This window comes from Prionailurus viverrinus, chromosome A1, assembly GCF_022837055.1.
Source record: "Prionailurus viverrinus isolate Anna chromosome A1, UM_Priviv_1.0, whole genome shotgun sequence".
In the NCBI taxonomy this organism is placed as follows: domain Eukaryota; kingdom Metazoa; phylum Chordata; class Mammalia; order Carnivora; family Felidae; genus Prionailurus; species Prionailurus viverrinus.
Genome location: NC_062561.1, coordinates 178,146,466 through 178,168,245, shown reverse-complemented (window position 1 = coordinate 178,168,245; position 21,780 = coordinate 178,146,466). Strand labels below are relative to the sequence as shown.

The following is a 21,780-nucleotide window of genomic DNA, read 5'->3' as shown; positions in this document are numbered from 1 at the left end:
TAATAAATAATTTTATTTTTAATTAATCTCTACACCCAATGTGGGGCTCAACTCACAACCCCAAGATCAAGAGTCACACATTCTACCAACTGAGTCCGGCAGGCATCTCACACCTTAAAAAAACAAAAACAAAAGGAAAAACCTGTTTATGCTAATTTGGGTAAGCCATTTAATCTGTAACCTAGTTTTAGTGGCAAAATACTGTGTTAGGAATGTTTTTATGATTTTTAGGTAATGCCAAAATAGCAATCAGTTAGAAAAAGGAGATATTCTTTAAGAATATAGGACCATAAGTAAAAAATGTTGTGTAAATCATGAAAAATAAAGCTCTGGGGTGCCTGGGTGGCTCAGTAAGTTCAGCATCCAACTTCGGCTCAGGTAATGATTTCGTGGCTCGAGGTTTGAGCCCCGCATTAGGTTCTGTGCTGACAGCTCAGAGCCTGGACCCTGCTTGGGATTCTAGGTCTCCTCTCTCTGCCTCTCCTCACTCGTGCTCCGTCTCTCTCTCAAGAATAAATACACATTAAAAAAAAAAAATTAAAAATAAATAAATAAAGCTCTTAAAGTATAGAAGGCTACAGAAAAGAGATGCCAGATACGAGAATCACTAGGAAGATTTTTCCACAATATACATGTCCATATCATCCTCAATCTGAGTCACAATTTGCAGAGTGAAAATATATGCATACATATAATATTCCCAGGTAGTTATGACACCAGCCGCCCTCTTAACTCTCCCTACTGCCATTTGAGAGTAATGAACTAAAGACACCACTGATATTAATAAAGGGAGATCATTAGGAAGCACGGAATTATTTTGCACTTGGACAAGGCAAAATATAATGAATATGACCTGCAGACTGGAACTGAGACAAGGACAGAATCATTCAAGGAACCACTATAAGAAAATAAGGGAGGAAACATGGGGTAGAGGCAATGGGTGGTGGGATGTGTTTTGGTTGTTTCTTTCAAGAACAACTCAGGAAAAAAGATAGTTATTTTATAGGAACAAAAGCCATTGAGAAATACATAATTTTTGTGCACATAACACTGATACTCAACACAATTTAAACCAAAAAGTGTATAATCCTTGCTTATTTTGTACACACAAAATCTAAAATAACAGACAAGGGGCGCCTGGGTGGCGCAGTCGGTTGAGCGTCCGACTTCAGCCAGGTCACGATCTCGCGGTCCGTGAGTTCGAGCCCCGTGTCAGGCTCTGTGCTGATGGCTCAGAGCCTGGAGCCTGTTTCCGATTCTGTGTCTCCCTCTCTCTCTGCCCCTCCCCCGTTCATGCTCTGTCTCTCTCTGTCCCAAAAATAAATAAACGTTGAAAAAAAAAATAAAAAAAAAAATAAAATAACAGACAAGATAGCAAGACCTATACAAATAACATTTACAGGGGCGCCTGGGTGGCTCAGTCGGTTAAGCGTCCGACTTCAGCCAGGTCACGATCTCGCGGTCCGTGAGTTCGAGCCCCGCGTCAGGCTCTGGGCTGATGGCTCAGAGCCTGGAGCCTGTTTCCGATTCTGTGTCTCCCTCTCTCTCTGCCCCTCCCCCGTTCATGCTCTGTCTCTCTCTGTCCCAAAAGTAAATAAACGTTGAAAAAAAAAAATTAAAAAAAAAAAAACAAATAACATTTACAAAGATATTTCCATATAGTTTTCAAACGTTGAAGAATTTTTTATAATATTTATATTGGGAAGATAATATGAATAGGTTGAGATAATAAGATTATGGAAAGAGAAGACAGAGAGGATGAGATGAAAACAAGATAGGAGAGAGATTTGACTGAAAGAATCTTAGAAAGGAGTGTATGGCCTAAGATCTCTTCAGATTATCAATCTAAGTATTGTTCAATACTCTTATGGTAATACTAACAGATGTAGATGAAAGGGATAGGGATGGCCCAGATATGGGATGATACTAAACTATGTCCTCAATGTTTAGGTGTCTAATAAACCTGTAGCTATTGAGTTAACACAACCTCCAAATTCGATTAGGCATATGCCCATGGGCAATCTCCTAAAAGCCAGAAAAGGATGTTATCAGTAGATAATATATCCAGAAAAATGAACAAACTCTATAATTAAAGATTTGGTACAACAAATTTACTTGTTAATGTCAGAGTTCAAGAAACACAACCGTTACCTTCCTAAAGAAGGAAGAAAGGTGGTCACAGATACACAACCTAACCTTACACCTTAAGGGCTGGAAAAAGAACAGCAAATAAAACCCCAAACCAACAGAACACAGGAAGCAATAAAGATTAGAGCAGAAATCAATGCCATTGAAACCAAAAAAACAACAGAACAGATCAACGAAACCAGAAGCTGGTTCTTTGAAAGAATTAACAAAATTGATAAACCCCTAGCCAGTTTGATCAAAAAGAAAAAGGAAAAGACCCAAAACAGTAGAACAGATCAACGAAACGAGAAGCTGGTTCTTTGAAAGAATTAACAAAATTGATGAACCCTAGCCAGTTTGATCAAAAAGAAAAAGGAAAGGACCCAAATAAATAAAATCAAGAATGAAAGAGGACAGATCACAACCAACACAACAGAAATACAAACAATAATAAGAGATTATGAGCAATTATATGCCAATAAAATGGGCAATCTGGAAGAAATGGACAAATTCCTAGTAACATATAAACTACCAAAACTGAAACAGGAAGAAATAGAACATTTGAACAGACCCATAACTGGTAAAGAAATCGAATTAGTAATCAAAAATCTCCCAAAAAAACAAGAGTTCAGGGCCAGATGGCTTTCCAGGGGAATTCTACCAAACATTTAAGGAAGAGTTAACACCTAATCTCTTGAAGCTGTTCCAAGTAATAGAAATGGAAGGAAGACTTCCAAACTCTTTCTATGAAGCCAGCACACCTTGATTCCAAAACCAGACAAAGACCCCACTAAAAAGGAGAACTATAGAACAATTTCCCTGATGAACACGGGCGCAAAAATCCTCAACAAGATACTGGCCAATCAGATCCAAAAATACATTAAAAAAATTATTTACCACTACCAAATGGGATTTATATGTGGGATGCAGGGCTGGTTCAATATCTGGAAAACAACCAATGTGATTCATAACATCAATAAAAGAAAGGACAAGAACCACATGATCCTCTCAATAGATGCAGAGAAAGCATTTGACAAAATATAGCATCCTTTCTTAATAAAAACCCTCAAGAAAGTAGGGACAGTAGGATCATACCTCAAGATCATAAAGACCATATATGAAAGACCCACCACTACTATCATTCTCAGTGGGGAAAAACTGAGAGCTTTCCCCCTAAGTCAGGAATAAGACAGGGATGCCCACTCTCACCACTGTTATTTAACACAGTATTGGAAGTCTTAGCCTCAGCAATCAGACAACACAAAGAAATAAAAGACATCCAAATCGACCAGGAGGAGGTCAAACTTTCACTCTTCGCAGATGACATGATACTCTATATGAAAACCCAAAAGGTTCTACCAAAAAATTGCTAGAACTGATCCATGAATTCAGCCAAGTTGCAGGATATAAAATCAATGCACAGAAACCGGTTGCATTCCTATACACCAATAATGAAGCAATAGAAAGAGAAACCAAGGAATTGATCCCATTTACAATTAATTGCACCAAAACCATAAAATACCTAGGAATAAATCTAACCAAAGAGGTAAAAAATCTATACACTGAAAACTATAGAAAGCTTATGAAAGAAATTGAAGAAGACACAAAAAAATGGAAAAGTATTATTTCATGCTCCTGGATAGGAAGAACAAATGTTGTTAAAATGTCAATACTACCCAAAGCAATCTACATATTCAATGCAATACCTATATCAAAATAACACCAGCATTCTTCACAGAGCTAGAACAAACAATCCTAAAATTTGTATGGAACCTGAAACGACCCTGAATAGCCAAAGCAATCTTGAAAAAGAAAACCAAAGCAGGAGGCACCACGATCCTGGACTTCAAGCTGTATTACAAAGCTGTAATCATCAAGACAGTATGGTACTGGTACAAAAACAGACACTCGCATCAATGGAACAGAATAGAGAACCCAGAAACCCACAAACGTATGGCCAACTTATCTTTGATAAAGCAGGAAAGAATATCCAATGGAATAAAGACAATCTCTTCAGCAAATGGTGCTGGGAAAACTGGACAGCAACATGCAGACGAATGAACCTAGACCACTTTATGACACCATACACAAAAATAAACTCAAATGGATGAAAGACCTAAACTTAAGACAGGAAGTCATCAAAAGCCTAGAGGAGAAAGCAGGCAAAGACTCTTTGTCTTGGCTGCAGTAACTTCTTACTCAACACATCTCCAGAGGCAAGAGAAACCAAAGCAAAAATGAACTACTGGGGCCTCATCAAAATAAAAAGCGAAGGAAACAATCAGCAAAGCTAAAAGGCAACCGACAGAATGGGACAAGATATTTGCAAACGACATACCAGATAAAGGGTTAGTATCCAAAATCTCTAGAGAACTTACCAAACTCAACATTCAAAAATAAATAACCCAGTGAAGAAATGGGCAAAACACATGAATAGACACTTCTCCAAAGAAGACATCCAGATGGTCAACTGGCACATGAAAAAATGCTCAACATCACTCATCATCCGGGAAATACAAATTAAAACCACACTGAGATACCACCTCATACCTGTCAGAATGGCTAACATTAACAACTCAGTCAACAATAGATGATTTTAGGATGCGGAGAAAGAGGATCTCTTTTGCACTGCTGGTAGGAATGCAAACTGGTGCAGCCACTCTGAAAAACAGTATGGAGGATCCTCAAAAAATTAAAATGTAGAACTACCCTATGACCCAGCAATTGCACTACGAAATATTTATCCAAGGGATACAGGTATGCCATTTTGAAGGGACACATGCACCCCAATGTTTATAGCAGCACTATCAACAATAGCCAAAGTATGGAAAGATCCCAAATATCCACTGATGGATGAATGGATAAAGATGTGGTATATACATACAATGGAGTATTACTCAGGAATCATAATGAAATCTTGCCATTTGCAACTATGTGGATGGAACTACAGGGTATTATGCTAAGCGAGATTAGTCAGAGAAAGACAAATATCTGACTTCACTCATATGAGGACTTTACGATACAAAACAGATGAACTTAAGGGAAGGGAAGCAAATATAATATAAAAACGGGGAGGGGGACAAAACATAAGAAACTCTTATACATAGAGAATAGAGAGTTGCTGGAGGGGTTGTTGGAGGGAGAATGGGCTAAATGGGTAAGGGGCTTAACGAATGAATCTACTCCTGAAATCATTGTTGCACCATGTGCTAACTAACTTGGTTATAAATTATAAAAAATAAATAAATTTAAAAAATTAAAAAAAAAGAAGTACAACCATTAGCACTACTATTTATCAAATGTTGTCTGGACTATGGTAAGTAATTTATAGGTGTTATTATCACATTTAATCAACACAACCACCCTATGAGGTAGGTAGTTATAATCCATATTTTACAAATGAGAACACTTAAACTTAAATTTTAGCAACACCACTGAGTACTTCTAGGTAAAATCATGTAGCTAAATAGCTAAGTTATAAACTAATGGTGAGTTAGAGCACACGACAGAAAACAATTCAAAAGTCCACCCAAGAAACACTGTTAAGTTTCAGATATGAGCAAGGAAATTCAGTCAAGGGTACCAATGACAGTAATACCCAGAAAGTTATTTTAGACATTTGAACAAGGAAAGATCAAACATCAGTTTGATTCCTTCATACTAAAGCAGAGAATAAGCAAAGAGATCTGAGCCCATATCCAATAAAATAATGCATAGGCCCTTGCCTTACATAAAACAGAGCTACTTTGTCTCCATGAACCTGTAAACAGGCCATAATGTATAGAACACAATCAGATATTCCTATAGATAACTATGATAAGTACAAAGTAAGGGAAGTCAAAGTTCTAAGGTTCTGGGTCTCAGGCTTATTCTACATTAAGGCAATCACAGATTAACAATTATTCTTTCCCACCCCCAATCCCCTACTCCCAACTTGCAAACCTATGCAAACAATAAATAAATACTGCTCTAAAAATATAGGCTATAAGTATTAAAAACAGAAGGAATGTAAAAAGTAATTATAAAGGAAGACTCTTTCCTTTATATAAAGCTAGCTTTTTTTTTTTTTTTTTTTTTTTTTTAAGTAGGCTTCACGCCCAGCACAGAGCCCAACACAGGACTTCAACTCACAAACTGTACATTAAGACCTGAGCTGAGTTCAAGAGTCAGATGCTTACCCAACTGAGCCACCCAGGTGCCCATAAAGTTAGTATCTGAAGACAAGATATAGAACTGAAAGAGGTAACAGAGCAAGATGATGTCCACCACCCCAATTATTATAAGAGGTAAAGAATTTAGAGGGTATTCATGAAAATCAGGACTAAAGAGTCATACTGAAATGACATTCAATTAAACATTTTTTAAATGTAGGAAGGATAATTTTTCCATCTGTGCAGAAAAAGTGATCTATATATAGTAGGTGCTCAATAAATGTTATTAACACAAGCCTATGCTAATAAGCTTTCATAATGAAGAACAGGACAGCTATGGAATATGTATTTAAATTTTTTTTTTTAATTTATTATTAAAAAAAAATTTTTTTTAATGTTTATTTTTTAGAGAGACAGAGACAGAGTGTGAGCAGCAGTGGGGCAGAGAGAGAGGGAGACACAGAATCTGAAGTAGGCTCCAGGCTCTGAGTTGCCAGCACAGAGCCCGATGTGGGGCTCGAACTCACAAACCATGAGATCATGACCTGAGCTGAAGTTGGATGCTTAACCTACCAAGCCACCCAGGTGCCCCTAAATTTATTATTTTTGAGAGAGAGAGAGAGAGAGAGAGAGAGAGAGAGAGAGAGAGAGAGAGAGAGAGAGAGAATGCACAAATGAGTGAGGAAGGGGTAGAGAGAGAGGCAGGGGGCGGGGATAGAGGATCCGAAGCAGGCTCTGTGGTGACAGCAGAGAGCCCAATGTGGGGCTCGAACTCACAAACCGTGAGATCATGACCTGGGCCAAAGTCGGACACTTAATAGACTGAGGCATCCAGGTGCCCCTGGAATATGTATTTTTAAAAGTTTCTTGGAAGCACAGTTAGTTCAGAAAATTAACAGAGATTTGGAAAACTGGGAAGGATACTATCTTTATTAAAGTTAAAATATCTTTATTTGAAAAGGAGTCAAAGGACATAAAGCAGATGATTAAACAGTGAAAAGCAGTGTTCTGAAAATATAGACAAAAAGGGAGATATTGAAAAAGAAACAATGAAGATATAAATGAACAGAAAAGGATACAGAAGAACGCAGGTGATTATATACAGGACTAACTTGGAAAAATATTAATTTGAAAAACTAAAGAGAAAAATTTTATAAATACAGTATAAAATTAACACTTAAAGGTCAGCATACCATGAAAAATTTTGAAGTGTTTCTAATCAAAGAGACCAAGCAAGAGGATGTGCATGGGTCCAGCAGATATGTGTTCCTGGAAATACTCAAAGCTAATGGTGGTCCCTAGAGTCACATTCCTAAGCAAAAGAAAAAGGTTCTTCATAATGCTCAGGCCTGCAACCATAGAAAACTGTCCTTCAAAATATGTGACTTCTATGTTTAGTTTTTTTCATTTTGCTAAAAATAGGCTTGATGAGAAAGTATAAAGACTAAAGAAGCATCCACTGAGTCTCTAAGGCTTCTGAGATCTAAATTTGAGACTACTTCTCTAGTGCTCATAGGAAAGGAATAAAGTAGAAGCTCTAAAAGATTGGGGTAGGGGGTGGAGGGTCCTTGATGAAGAACAAGGAAGTTTCTGAGGACGTAAGTTAGAAAATACAGGTTATTAAGCATTCTCTTTCATGAGATTAAAAATACTAAATCTTTCATTTTTATTTATTTGCAAGAGAAAGCACACAAGTGGGGGAGAGGGGCAAAGGGAGAGAGGGAGAGAGAATCCCAAGCAGGCTCCGTGCTCAGTGCAGAGCCCCATGCAGGGCTTGATCCCGCAACCCTGGGACCATGACCTGAGCCAAAATAGAGTTGGATGCTCAACCAACTAAGCCACCCAGGCATACCCAAGATATTTAGATATTAAAAAATACATATATTGGGGCACCTAGCTGGCTCAGTCAGTGGACCATGTGACTCTTGATGTCAGGATCATGGGTTCAAGGCCTTATGTTGGGCACAGCTTACTTAAAAAAAAATACACACACACACACACACACACAAAGTAAATCCACAAAGAAGCAAAGACAAATGTTCCTCTTTGATGGTGGGGGGGGTGTGCAGGGAGGAGAATCATGCACAGCAAGTAAAATGAACACTTCCCATTTGGTTTCTTGTTATTAGAAAGGAGCTGCTTATGTTCCCCTTTGTCCCTGAGGACCACCAAACCTACCATGTGGTAATGTTATGTTTGCACCATCAATGATTGCTTGTGCCAGTTCATGATCATTGCTCTCAAAAGCATGTGCTGCAGCCTTCAAGGCATCCCAAATCTCTTTACGGCCTTCAAAAGCTGGTGCAGTATCCCAAAATTCATCCCTCTTGCTGCGCAGTTGTCCATCTGTCATGGGATAATCACTTTTCCATTTGGGTTTCTCCTTTTTCAAAGGCTGGTTACGACCTAAAGCGACTGAGAAGAAAAATAAAAAGCTGATATGAAAACCAAAATTTATAAACAATGTATTAAAAGTGATCTGGTCAGTTCTCTTTGATTCACTCATCAAAATTATAGCTACAAGTTTGCCTACTAGTCATTCTTTTTTTTTTTTAGTTTATTCATTTATTTTGAGAAAAACAGAGCGTGAGTGGGGATGGGCACAGAGTGAGAGAATCTCAAGCAGGTTCTGAGCAGTCAGGGCAGAGCCTGACACAGACTGAACTCCTGAAACCATGAGATCAAGACCTGAGCTGCAATCAATAACCAAATGAGCCACCCAGGTGCCCCGCCTACTAGTTAATTCTTGCATTCTGAAATCTCCCTATTTAAAATTTTTTAAATGTTTTTTATTTATTTTTGAGAGACAGAGACAGGCGGAGCATGAGTGGGGGAGGGGCAGAGAGCAAACGGGAGACACGGGAGACACGGAATCCAAAGCAGGCTCTAGGCTCTGAGCTGTCAGCATACAGCCCGACACAGGGCTCAAACTCGTGAACCGCAAGATCAGGACCTGAGCCGAAGTTGGACGCCTAACAGACTGAGCCACCCAGGGGCCCCTGAAATTTCCCTATTTTAGAACTACAAGAGCAAATGAGGACATTAGAAGGTTCTATCCAAAATGTCCATTGACAAGTTAGTAATTCTTTTCAACTCAGTTATGCCTTCTCCCCAGGATGACTTTAAAAATTACCCAGAAAAATAGCAATAAGGGTTTCATCAAACAATAACGGCAGTATTTTAAAAAGTCAAAGGATGACATAAAGAGAGGTAAGATATTAGGAAAAATGAAGTAGCAACATTAGCTGGACTCTCAGGACTCTGGACATATGAAGCCAGAAAGTAGGAACTGAGAAATCCCCAAGAAGGGAAAGACTGCTTTGTGGTGTCCAAAGAACAGTCAAACCACCAGCTCCATATGAAGAAACCTAATCATAGGAGCATCCCCTGCACTTCAGTCAAGAAAGTGTAAATACTTTTCTCTGAAACCTATACAGGAGCTTATTTTGAAAGTAGTGAGGGAGAAGGTCAGAAATCAGGGCTTCACTCTTTGGAGAAAATAGGACTGAACAGGTGATCCTTGATAATGAACCAAGGGAGAAACTCGTGACTACAAGGAGCAGAAAAAAGAGGGCAAGAGTCCACTCCTCTGTTGCTGTAAAAGGCATCATAGCTCCTTAGAGAACGTCACATAGTAGTAGAGCTAGAACAAGTGTGATGTAAGTTTTTTGCACCCAGACACTTACCTGGCCTAGGATCACTGATCTCACACTGACATACAGAGCCATTCTTAATCTTATATGGAGCCATAGGTAAGAAATAGTTTGACAGATGGAAAAATAAGTAAAAAGAAAACTGAAGCTTGATGGAGTCTTGGGTAAGAGTGGGTGGAAAGTAAATGACACAGTGGTGGGAAGGAGAGGGTGTACATCAAAATTCAATGTTCTATATTTAAGAGCAGAAAGAATACTAATTTAAAAGAAATTATTCTCAAAATGGTTCTAAAGAGGCCATGAAATTAACCACTCCCTTACTGGCCCAGAGCCAAATAAATTTGAGCTATTCATAACTCCAGTCCCTGGGCAATCTCTATACCCTATACCAAGCTATGTTCCTGATGACAGAACTAATACTGCCAAATGTGTCTGGTTTGACACTTGGATTAAACCATGCTCTCTCCCCCCAAACTGGCCATTTTGTCTCAAGGCAGCAAACATGAGATCTCATCTTCTACCTTCAGAACAGCACATCATGTCACTGCCAGCTGTTTTCTCTTAAAACATTCAGTGTTTTGACTCCTTGTACTTTTTGGCTCTGTAACTTATCCTAGTAAAATGCCAACCAGTTGAGTTCTAAAAGGGTATGAACAGCAGAGTAGGAAAACTGTCTATGTAGTAGCAAAGCTAGAAATAGAATCCGAGTCTCTTTATTTAACAGGTATTTACTGAACGTCCACTAAGGGTAACACTATAGGTGTGTGTATCTGGTTTAACTCAAATGTGAGAAACACAATCTATACTAAAGATTTTCCCTTGCATCTTCCAAATAATAAATGTATACAGAGCATTATTCTCTAAAAGGTGTTCACAATATGTCAGATAATCGCAATCTACTGGTTCTACCAAAAGGTAAAATCAAAGGCAAAATTTATTTTCTGCTGTATTAGCCTTTAAAGTCAGAAATAACTTAGGGACAACACTCAGTATAGTTTACTGAACAGACAGTAGAGGGCAGGATACAATAGGTAAATATCGCCCCCCCCCCCCCCCGCCTTTTTTTTTTAAAGTAGTCTTCATGCCCGGCATGGAGCCCAAAGTAGGGCTTGAACTCAGGACCCTGAGATCAAGACCTGAGCTGAGATCAAGAGTCAGATGCTTGGGCGCCTGGGTGGCTGAGTCAGTTAAGTGTCCAACTCTTGATTTCAGCTGGGCTCTGATTGTGATCTCATGGTTCATGAGTTCAAGCCTCATATTGGACTCTGCTGAGAGCATGGAGCCTGTTTGGGTTTCTCTCTCTGTCCCTCCTTGCTCATGTGCTCTCTCAAAATAAATAAATAAAACCTAACAACAACAACAAAAAGAGAAACTCAGTGGATGAGCCACCCAGGCACCCTGGTAAATGCTTATTTGAATAGGTATCTATTCAACATTCAAATTAGTATCTATTATTCAAAGTTATCTATTCAATAAGCAAATAAGACACCCATTTGAATAAAGTTTTGAGTCTTCCTGAGTAGTTCCAGAGAACTGTCTAGCCTCACATATATCAAACATATCAGAGAGATAACTAGTTGTAATTCTGTCATTGTGAGAGAATTGCAAAGCAAAGGCAGAAACAACAAAACCTGAACAATCTCAGTACCTACACCCAAGAAACCTAAAGAGGCCCTCAGAGGGACCAAAAAGAAAAACAATAAAGGTAGAAAATACTTTGGAAAAAGTAAAAGCCCCTTCCCTACAAATATGAGGTAGATTTTACCTCCCTCCACATAGAGAAGTTTTAAGAACTCCCATAAAAAAAACGTGATGCATTATGCTTCTTAAGGATAATCATTCCAAATCCATTTCAAATCTATATGCTGTAAAGTTCCAAAGTAATTGCTTTATGTAAAAGCAAGTAAGACAAAATAAATGCTGTGACATCAAGTAAGCCTCCTTTTCTCTGTCTAGGTCTGTTTTTCTCCGTATCACAAACATATGTAATAAAGAATGTCTTTCTATTAAATGTCCATTATTAAAATACTTAAGCCTTTACAACATATTATTTTAGTGCAACCATTGAGCAGTGATTTTTCACTAAAAAATATGAGGTTAAAAGCTTCATCATTTTAAACTAAATGCAGTTTGTTGCCTAACTTAGCTTTGTTAAATAAACTGGAGAAAAAATGGATATTTAGCAATTAATATTTAGCATAATTTAGCGTTTAAACTATGCTCTTATGAAAACATGAAAATATTTAGGGTTTTATGAGGATTTTAATATTTGTCAAGCACTAATAAAAATCATTAGTATATAATAAACTACAAATAAGTGTTTGCTAATTAAAAATAAATTTGGGACCGCTATATAACATAAAAAACCTTAAGACATTTTTGCAAAAATACACAGGCTAAGTCTTTTTTCTTTTCATACCTTCTGAATAGAACCTGACATTCTGAGAATTTGACATCAAGTACCTCCCTTAATTTTGAAAAGAAATGTTCTATGACTGTCATGCTCTTCCTATGTGTTCATCGGAGTATTTTTTTAGGAATTGGTCATCAAATGTGCTATGATTTTAGCCAATACTATAAACCTTTATTTCTGAAAATACCTGGACACAGAAATGAGTCTCGCAGCTAAGAAGCTATGTTTTTTTTTTAACCAAGTCAACCATTTTCAATTATGAAGGAAAAGATGTAAACTATGTATATTTAATTAGATTACATCTTATGCTCTGAAACTTTCAGATTGACCTGTTTCACACATCAATCTGACTCCTGATACCGAGAGAGATGCTCATTATCATTCATGTATCTGGGACTAAGTACAGTATTATGCTCTAACAATGAATTTAAAGACAGGACACAGTTCTTTTTCCCTAAATTTCTGATTTAAATTGCAGGCAATCAACCGCATTAAGTTTATTCCATGGTTTAACATACAACAAAAGATTAATGAAGAAATCGAATTTTATTATTTCAGAAAATACGCTTCTTTCCCCCATCAATCCACAGTTACTTTTTAAAACTTTGCCAAAAACTCACCTTCTGAGAAGCCTCTTTAAAAAAAAATTTTTTTAATGTTTATTTTGAGAGAGATAGAGATAGAGAGAAAGAGAGAAAGAGAGAGAGAGAGGGAGAGAGGGAGACACATAATCCAAAGCAGGCTCCAGGCTCTGAGCTGTCAGCACAGAGCCAGAACCAGGGCTCAAACCCATGAAGAGTGAGATCGTGACCTGAGCAGAAATCAGACGCCCGGGGGAAGCCTCTTAATCACACTCATCTACTTATCTTTCCTTATAACTATTCAACACTTCTTCCCACTCTGACAAACAAATCTAACATGCAGAAAACCCAAGAAAGGTCTGCTTCTCAGATCCAAATAGCAACATAATCTTAAATATTTAGTTTTACACAATTGAATGAATTTTGCACAAAATTCACTTTGACATTTTGATAAAAAACAATGATCTCCAAAATGAAGTATGTTGATAGTTATTTTCCTGCTTTTGGTTCCTCTCTTTTGGTTTCCTCCCTCTTGGTTTCCTGATTTAATACTGAGACTCTTCAAATGAATAAAGGAGAAGCCATAATGTATAAGGTAAACATCAAGATATGACTCAAGTAATAATAGCTTTAACAGACTGAAAACTAGAGCATCAGTTTTGCTAACACAACAGCCTAAGGGAAAAGACTGAATATTTAAAGAGATCACCATCAAAGGACAAAATGTTGTTTAACAGAATTCTAAAAACTTGAAAGCAGCAAGGAATAGGATTGGGATAATGTTCCTATATTTAGATTGTGTCTGAAGATCATGAAAACTAAAGGGAAATTTTTGTTACTCCCAAGAGTTAAGAATAGATCCTACAGAACTCTTCCACAACAGATGGTGCTAGCCTAAAAGGATACTCGTATTTTATTCTTATGTAAATTTAGAACACACTACACACACACACACACACACACACACACACACACACACACACACACCATACATTACCTAAAGCAACTGTCAAAATAAAAATAGGGATATGGGGATTAAAATGCTTAAACTAAGAGCATCAACATGGCCAACTGTCAAAACCATACCCATAAGTTCTCTAATATCTGAGAAACTAGATGTGGAAGAGACCTTAGATGGTACCAGCCAACCTTACTATTTGACAGGAAGGGAAATAAGACCTAAGGAGGTTAAACAACTTGCTCAAGATCAAAAAGAGCCAGAACTAGAACCCAGATGACTAGATTCAAAGTCCAGAGCTCTCTTTCCATTATAGCACTCCATGTCTCACTTGGGCTGAGAAATGTATTTTCTTTTACATACCAAATCAATTACAAGCTTCATTTAAAATAAAGCATGTGTTGAGTCGTTTTTCTAGTGATCCATCTTTCACAGACTTATTTTAGGACCAATGGAATATCTCTGGAGAAAGAAAAAGTTAACTGAGCAGCACCAAATCCCCAACCTAATTCATTTCTTTGGAGATAACACGCTCACCAAAGAGGAATTCTATAATAAAGGAGAAGCTAATGCAGTTTTCTGGTCTGTCAGCTTCAACTTATAAGTACTCAGCGTCTATAGCTGATTAGGCACTAAAGATCACATGTATACGTACTTATCTACGTAAGTTAAATATACCATTTTTAATGCTATTTTATAAAAAATAGAAACAAGAACTTTGAGCATGCTTCCATCCTACAGTTTATAAAAATTAAGCAGTTAATTTTATAGATACAATATAAGATATAATTTTAAAGACATACATATAATTTCTAATGTTGTCTGAGCTAGCTTTATTGATGGGGGGGGGGGAAGTAAATATAATGACTTCCTGGCCTGTTTTTCAGAGTATAAATCCACTTACCAATGGCCTGAGCATACAAACAGGCAACAGGAATGCCAACTTAGAACAAAGTATGCCAAAGGACTTTTCTTAATGGGCGAGTCTTAATAAAAATGTTACAAAAGCATACGTTAAATCCCACAAACGTACACGGAAAGCCCCAACTTTATTTGGAAGGCTAAAATTACATGAAATTGGAACTAAGAAAATGGTCGCTTAACAGAACCCCACTGTACCTTCTAAAGTAATAAGTGCAATTTTCAGAGGATTCTACTGGGTAGGGGGGAATAGCTTTATCTAGAATTACAGTCTTTGGAATCCAGGGACTTTTACTTCTATTAATTTATGGGTAATCCAAGAGAGGGGAAGCACACATAAGTCAAGGATGCCCATCATCTCCACAACTATTTAACATTGTTTTAAAAGTGTTAGCGCAATCAGAACAAAGCAATCAAAAGCATAATAACCAGAAGGGAAGAAGTAAAACCATCTCTAATTGCAGTATGATTGGAAAATACAAGAAAATCAGTGCTAAAATTAAATAAGAAAAAATCAATATGATAATGGGATATAAAATATAAGCCTTATATACATAAAATACCCAGCTAGAAGAGATAATGGAAGAAATGGTCCCATTTATAACAGTAATAGAAAAGACAAAATATTTTGAATGCAACACCTGTTATCGGGATGCATTTTTTAAACTCCTGAAAGACCCCTAAGTAGACTAGACTTGAACAAAATGAAGACATCTCTTATACTTGGATGTTAACATTATGAAGATGTCAATTCTTCCCAAGTTATCTACATTTAACATGTTTCCAATGAAAATAATTAAAAAAAAAAAAAAACTTCCTGAAGCTAGATGAGTAGATTTTTTTTAAAGTTTATTTATTTTGAGAGAGAGAGAGAGAGAGAGAGAGAGAGGGAGGGAGGGAGGGAGGAGAGGGGCAGAGAGAGAAGGGAAGAGAGAATCCCAAGTAGGCTCCATGCTCAGTGCAGAGCCCAACATGGGGCTCCATCCCATGACCACAGGATCATGACCTGCAGAAATCAATAGTTGGATGCTCAACCAACCGAGCCACCCAGGTGCCCCAAAGTTGTGACAATTCTTTCAAATGATTCAGCTGTTAAAAGGGGGAGTGTGTGTGACTGTATAAACACATACACATATATACACAAAAGAGAAAAATGTAAATACAGCAAAATGTTAACTACTAAATTTACATGGGAAGCACACGGATATTCATCGTACTATTTTTTCATGCTTGAAGATTTTCACAATAAAACCTTTTTGGTAAAAACTCAAACGGTGAGAAGCAGTTAAGACCTGAATTCAGTATTTAAGGTACTTCAGTTCTGATCAGTTCTTGATACTCAATGTTATGTTTACATAACTGTTTAAGTTCCCCATGTTTGATTATAATAAAGAATCAGAGAACTCTAAGTTTATACTACACCAAGCACATAATTCAGAAGCTAAATCTGTGCTACTCAAACTTCCAGTTTCAGAGTTCTATTTATATGTGTACGGCTTTTTGGCATATGCCTAATCCACTCATATATTCCCATGTCCAGGTTCCTGTGCCTATCCTTGAGAAAGAAAATAATAAAAAGCAGAAACCAAAGAAATTGAAAACAGAAAAAGAGAGAAAAATCATGAAGGCAAAACCTGACTTAAAAAAAAAAAAATCAATAAATTGATAAACCTCTAGCCAGAATGACCAAGGGGGGAGGAGGTGGTGACAAAAATTACAACATAAGAATGAAAGAGGTGGTATCATTAGAGATCCAGCAGATATTTAAGGGATAATGAAGGTGTATTTACTCAGGAAAAAAGGGATAACTAAAGATATTTATATCTATATATCTATCTATATATATATCTGTATCTATAAAAGGGTACTATATATATATATAAAAAAATAAAAGGGTACTAAAGATATTTTGTTTTTAAAAACTTCCTGACAAAGGAAACTCCAGGCCCAGATGGGATTACTGAATTCTACCAACACAAAGAAGAAATAATATGGAGCTCCTGGTGGCTCAGTTAAGCCTCCGACTTTGGCTCAGGTCATGATCTCATGTTTGTGGGTTTGGCCCCACATCGGGCTTTGCGCTGTCAGCATGGAACCTGCTTTGGATTCTCTATCTCCCTCTCTCTCTCTGTACCTCCCTTGTTCATGCTCTCTCTCTCTCAAAAATTAAACATTAAAAAAATAATAATAAAATAAAAAAAGAAATGATACTGATAACTCACACTTTCATAAAACAAAAGAGAAAGGAATACTCCCTAATTCAATTTATGGGGCCACAACTGCAAAAAATAAAATATAAAAAAACTATAAACAAGTATTCCTCATAAACACAGATGCAAAGATGAAATAAGGACCTTATCAGCCATATAAAGACTGAAAGATCTCGGAGTGCCTGGGTGGCTCAGTCAGTTAAGTGTCTGACTGGCTCAGGTCATGATCTCTCGGTTTGAGGGTTCGAGTCCCACGTCAGGCTTTGTGTTGACAGCTCAGAGCCTTGAGCTTGCTTCAGATTCTGTGTCTCCCCCTCTGCTCTGCCCCTCTCCTGCTCACACTCTGTCTCTTTCTCAAATATAAACAAACATTTAAAAAAAAAAAAGACTAAAAGAATTTATCACCTACATACCTGTACCCAAATATTACAAAGTACTTTGGGCAGAAAGAAAATGGTAACAGATGGAAGCCTAAATCTACACAAAGGAATGGGGACCATTACAAATGGTTAACTACATGGATAAATATAAAAGACATTTTAAGTTATTATTCAAACCTCCTTACAAAATAATTGAGTGATGGGGTGCCAGGGTGGCTCAGTAGGTTGAGTGTCCCAACTCTTGATTTCAGCTCAAGTTATTATCTCAAAGTTTGTGGGATCAAGCCCAGTGTCAGTGGGGAGCCTATTTGGGATCCTCTCTCTCCCTCTCTCTGCTCTTCCTCTGCTCATGCTCTCTCTCAAAATAAATACATAAGCTTAAAAAAAATTGAGTGCTATCACCAGAAAAGATAAATAACTTTTTTTTTTTTTAATATTTATTTTGTGTGTGTGCGAGAGTGAGAGAGACAGACAGACAGAATCCAAAGCAAGGCTCCAGGCTCTGAGTTGTCAGTAGAGAGCCCAACACGGGGCTCCAAACCCACAGACTGTGAGATTATGATCTGAGCCAAAGTTGGACAGTTAACCAACTGAGCCAAGGACTTCTGAAAATCTTCTCTATAAATGCAATGAGAACATTGGCAAAAATTGTCAAAATAAACTTCAGAAATCTGGAAATTAACCAAAGACTTCTTACAATCCAGGGAGGATTTACTCCTTCTTATTCAAGAAAAAGTGCTGAATTTTGGTAAAAACCATGAGTATTGTGGTATTTTAACATGCCTTGACCAATTCCCCTCTCTCCAGCTCCAAGGCAGACTTGAGAACCAACAGACAGCAATCACAGTGAAAGCCACCAGCCCCACAGCCACGGGAGGGGTCTAATGGGGTTGGAGCTCTTTAAAAGCCCCAATCCCAAACAAACAAACAAACAAACAAACAAACAAACAAACAGTCGTTTTTGGCCTATGTGGAAGTTCTCTGGGAAATATTACTCATAGGGCTTATATTTATTTGACCTAACTTACAGCTCTCCCAGGATGAACAGCCTTTTCCTGGGGCATTTGTCAAAAACTATAAGCAGAAATTGTTTAACACTGCACCTGCAAGAGGCAGTGAAACATTTGGGGCAAGCAAGAAGGTAATCAAAGCTGGGGAATGAGATGTCCAGAAAAACTGACGTATTTCTGGGAATCTAAAAGGCTGTTCATGCATAGAACTGTGCATATTCAGGGACTGTGTACATGTTTAGGAAAGACAAGAGAATATCCTAAGGTCTTATTTCTGACTGATACTGAGGCTCTGTACAAGTAGGAAATAAAGGCTAAGGTACAGCAGTACCAATATGAGCCCCAATATGTGAGCCCCAATACGAACACAGAGCCATGTAGCAAAGAATAGGACAATTATTGATTCTACACTTTTAAGGAAATATGTACATAACCATTAGCTCACCACTAAACTAAGCAGAGACTTCAGTGGCCATACCTAACAAAGAATACAAACTTTACAGAATTAGTTCAGTAAAGTCAGTAAAAAAACAAAAAAACAGTAATAATAACAAACCCTGAGGGAGAGAGAATTTGAAATCAAGGGTTGTCATATAGTATCTTAAATGTTCAGTTTTCAACCAAAAAAATTATGAGACATGCAAAGAATGTATGGCCCACACACAGGGGAGGGGGCAGCAGATAAAAGAAACTGTCACTGAGAAAGTCCAGACATTGGACTTACAAGACAAAGAATTTAAGCTATCTTAAATATGTTCAAAGAACTAAAGGAAACCATGTGTAAAGAACTAGAAGAATGAGATTAAGTCTTAATAAAGAGAAATTATTTTTCGGAGTATAGTTGACACACAATATTACATTAGTTTCAGGTGCACAATACTGATTCAACATCTCTATTCCTTATGCTATGCTCACCACAAATGTTAGCTACATTTGTCACCACACAACACATACAATATCATTGACTGTATTCCCTATGCTGTGCATTTCTGTGACTTATTCATTCCATAATTGGAAGCCTGTAGCTCCCACTTGCCTTTATCCATTTTGCTTCCTCCACCCCCCAAGAGATAGAAATTATTTTTAAAATGATGAAAGTGCAATAACAGGGACACCTGGGTGGCTCAGTCAGTTAAACGTCCGACTTCAGCTCAGGTCATGATCTTGCAGTTCATGGGTTCAAGCCCCACGTCAAGCTCTGTGCTGACAGCTCAGAGCCTGTAGCCTGCTTCAGATTCTCTGTTTCCCTTCCCTCTCTCTCTGCCCCTTTCCTGGTCATGCTCTGTCTCTCAAAAATAAATAAAAGTTGAAAGAAAGAACAAAAGGAAGGAAGGAAGGAAGGAAGGAAGGAAGGAAGGAAGGAAGGAAGAGCAATAACAATGAAAAAGTCACTGGAGAGACTTAATAACAGATTTGAGCAGGCAGAAGAATCAGTGAACATGAAGATAGGTCCTTTAAGCTGATCTACTCTGAGGAACATTTATTAAAAAAAAAAAAAAACAAAGAAAATGAGCAAAATCTCAAGAGATCCTGATAAAGGTGTAATCATCAAGATTACCAATACACATACATATAATATGAGTACTAGAAGGAGAGAGAAGGGGCACCTGGGTGGCTCAGCTGTTTCAGTGTCCAACTCCTGATTTCACCTCAGGTCACAATCTTGGAGTTTGTGAGATCAAGCCTCATGTGGGGCTCCGCACTGACAGCATGGAGCCTGCTTGGCATTCTCTCTCTGCCACTCTCTTGTGCTCGCACACTATCTCTCTCTCTCTCTCTCTCTCTCTCTCTCTCTCTCTCAAATAAGCATTAAAACAAAGAAGAGGAAGAAGAACAAGAGAGAAAAAGGTACAACGAGTATTGGAAAAATAATGGCCCCAAACTTCTTATATATGATGAAATACATTGATCTATATATGCAAGAGATCCCTACCTAGACATATAATAAAACAGTCAAAAGCCAAATACAGAGATCTTTTTAAAAAATATTTTATTTAAGTAATCTCTACACCCAAGGTGGGGTCCTAACTCATGACCCTGAAATCAAGAGTCTCATGCTTTTCCCACTGAGCCTCCCAGGTGCCCCACATATAGTAAATATTGTTGTTTTCTTTCTTTCTTTTTTTTTAATGTTTTTATTTATTTTTGAGACAGAGAGAGACAGAGCATGAGCAGGGGAGGGGCAAAGAGAGAGGGAGACACAGAATCCGAAGCAGGCTCCAGGCTCTGAGCTGTCAGCACAGAGCCCGACACAGGGCTCAAACTCACAGACCACGAGATCATGACCTGAGCCAGTCGGAGGCTTAACCGACTAAGCCACCCAGGCGCCCCTGTTGTTTTCTTTTTTGTTTATTTATTTTCAGAGAGAGGAAGCATGAGTGGGGGAGTGGCAGAGAGAGGGGGAGAGAGAGAATCCCAAGCAGGCTCTACACTGTCAGTGCAGAGCCTGATATGGGGCTCAAACTGTGGAAACGTGAGGTCATGACCTGGGCTGAAAACAAGAGTTGGATGCTTAACCAACTAAGCCACCCAGGAGCCCCCAAAGAGAAGATCTTTAAAGAACAAGAAGGAATTCTCACATACAAGACATCCTCAAAAAGTTTAACAACTGATTTCTCATCAGAAGCCACAGAGGACAAAAGGCAGTGAGATGGATATTCAAAATAATGAAAAGAGGAGTGTGTTAACCAAGAATTCTATATCCACCAAAAAGTATCTTTTGAAAATTATGGAGAAAGTAAAATATGCCCAGATAAACAAAAGCTGAGAGGTTTTGTTGCTAGCAGACTAGCTCTGCAAAAAAAACCCAAAAAACAAAACAAAACAAAAAAACAACTATAGGAAGTCCTTCAGGCTGGAACAAAATGATATTCAACAGTATTGTGAATATACATTTAGAAATAAAAAAACATCAGTAAAGGTAAATTTACATATGCAAATTTACTCAGTTCAGTATAAAACCCAGCAAATATAGATTTTTCACTTGAAATTGTTTCTTCTTATTTGATCTAAAGGACATGTGTATAAAGCAATAATTATAAATCTGTGTTCATGAGCATACAATGTACAATAAAACCTTGATTTGCAAGCATAATTCATTCCAGAAACATGGTTGTAATCCAAAGCGCTTGTATATCAAAGCAAATTTCCCCATAAGAAATAATGGAAACTCAGATGATTTGTTCCACAATGGAAAAATATTCATAAAAAAATGATTACAATACTGTAATATTATACCAAACAATAAAGAAAATACAAAATATAAAGAAAAATAAGTAAATTAACCTGCACTTACCTTTGAAAACCTTTGTGGCTGATGTGAGGGAAACAAGAGTAAGGAGAGTTATTGTGTAGGACAACTCTCACTATCACTAAC

General features: G+C 37.6%; 1 protein-coding gene across 4 annotated transcripts in view; it reads right to left on the bottom strand.

The window, feature by feature from the left end:
• Positions 1–21,780, bottom strand: part of UBTD2 (ubiquitin domain containing 2) — a 64,591-nt gene that overhangs the window by 13,583 nt on the left and 29,228 nt on the right. For 3 of the 4 annotated variants that reach the window (XM_047868887.1, XM_047868879.1, XM_047868884.1), the window contains exon 2: positions 8,457–8,693. In XM_047868887.1, coding sequence (XP_047724843.1) covers positions 8,457–8,631 — 175 coding nt within the window. In that variant the 5' untranslated portion in view covers positions 8,632–8,693. Of the gene's footprint in view, positions 1–8,456; positions 8,694–9,964; positions 10,044–21,780 lie in introns of those variants that run through there. The other variant, XM_047868880.1, reaches the window with a different exon arrangement.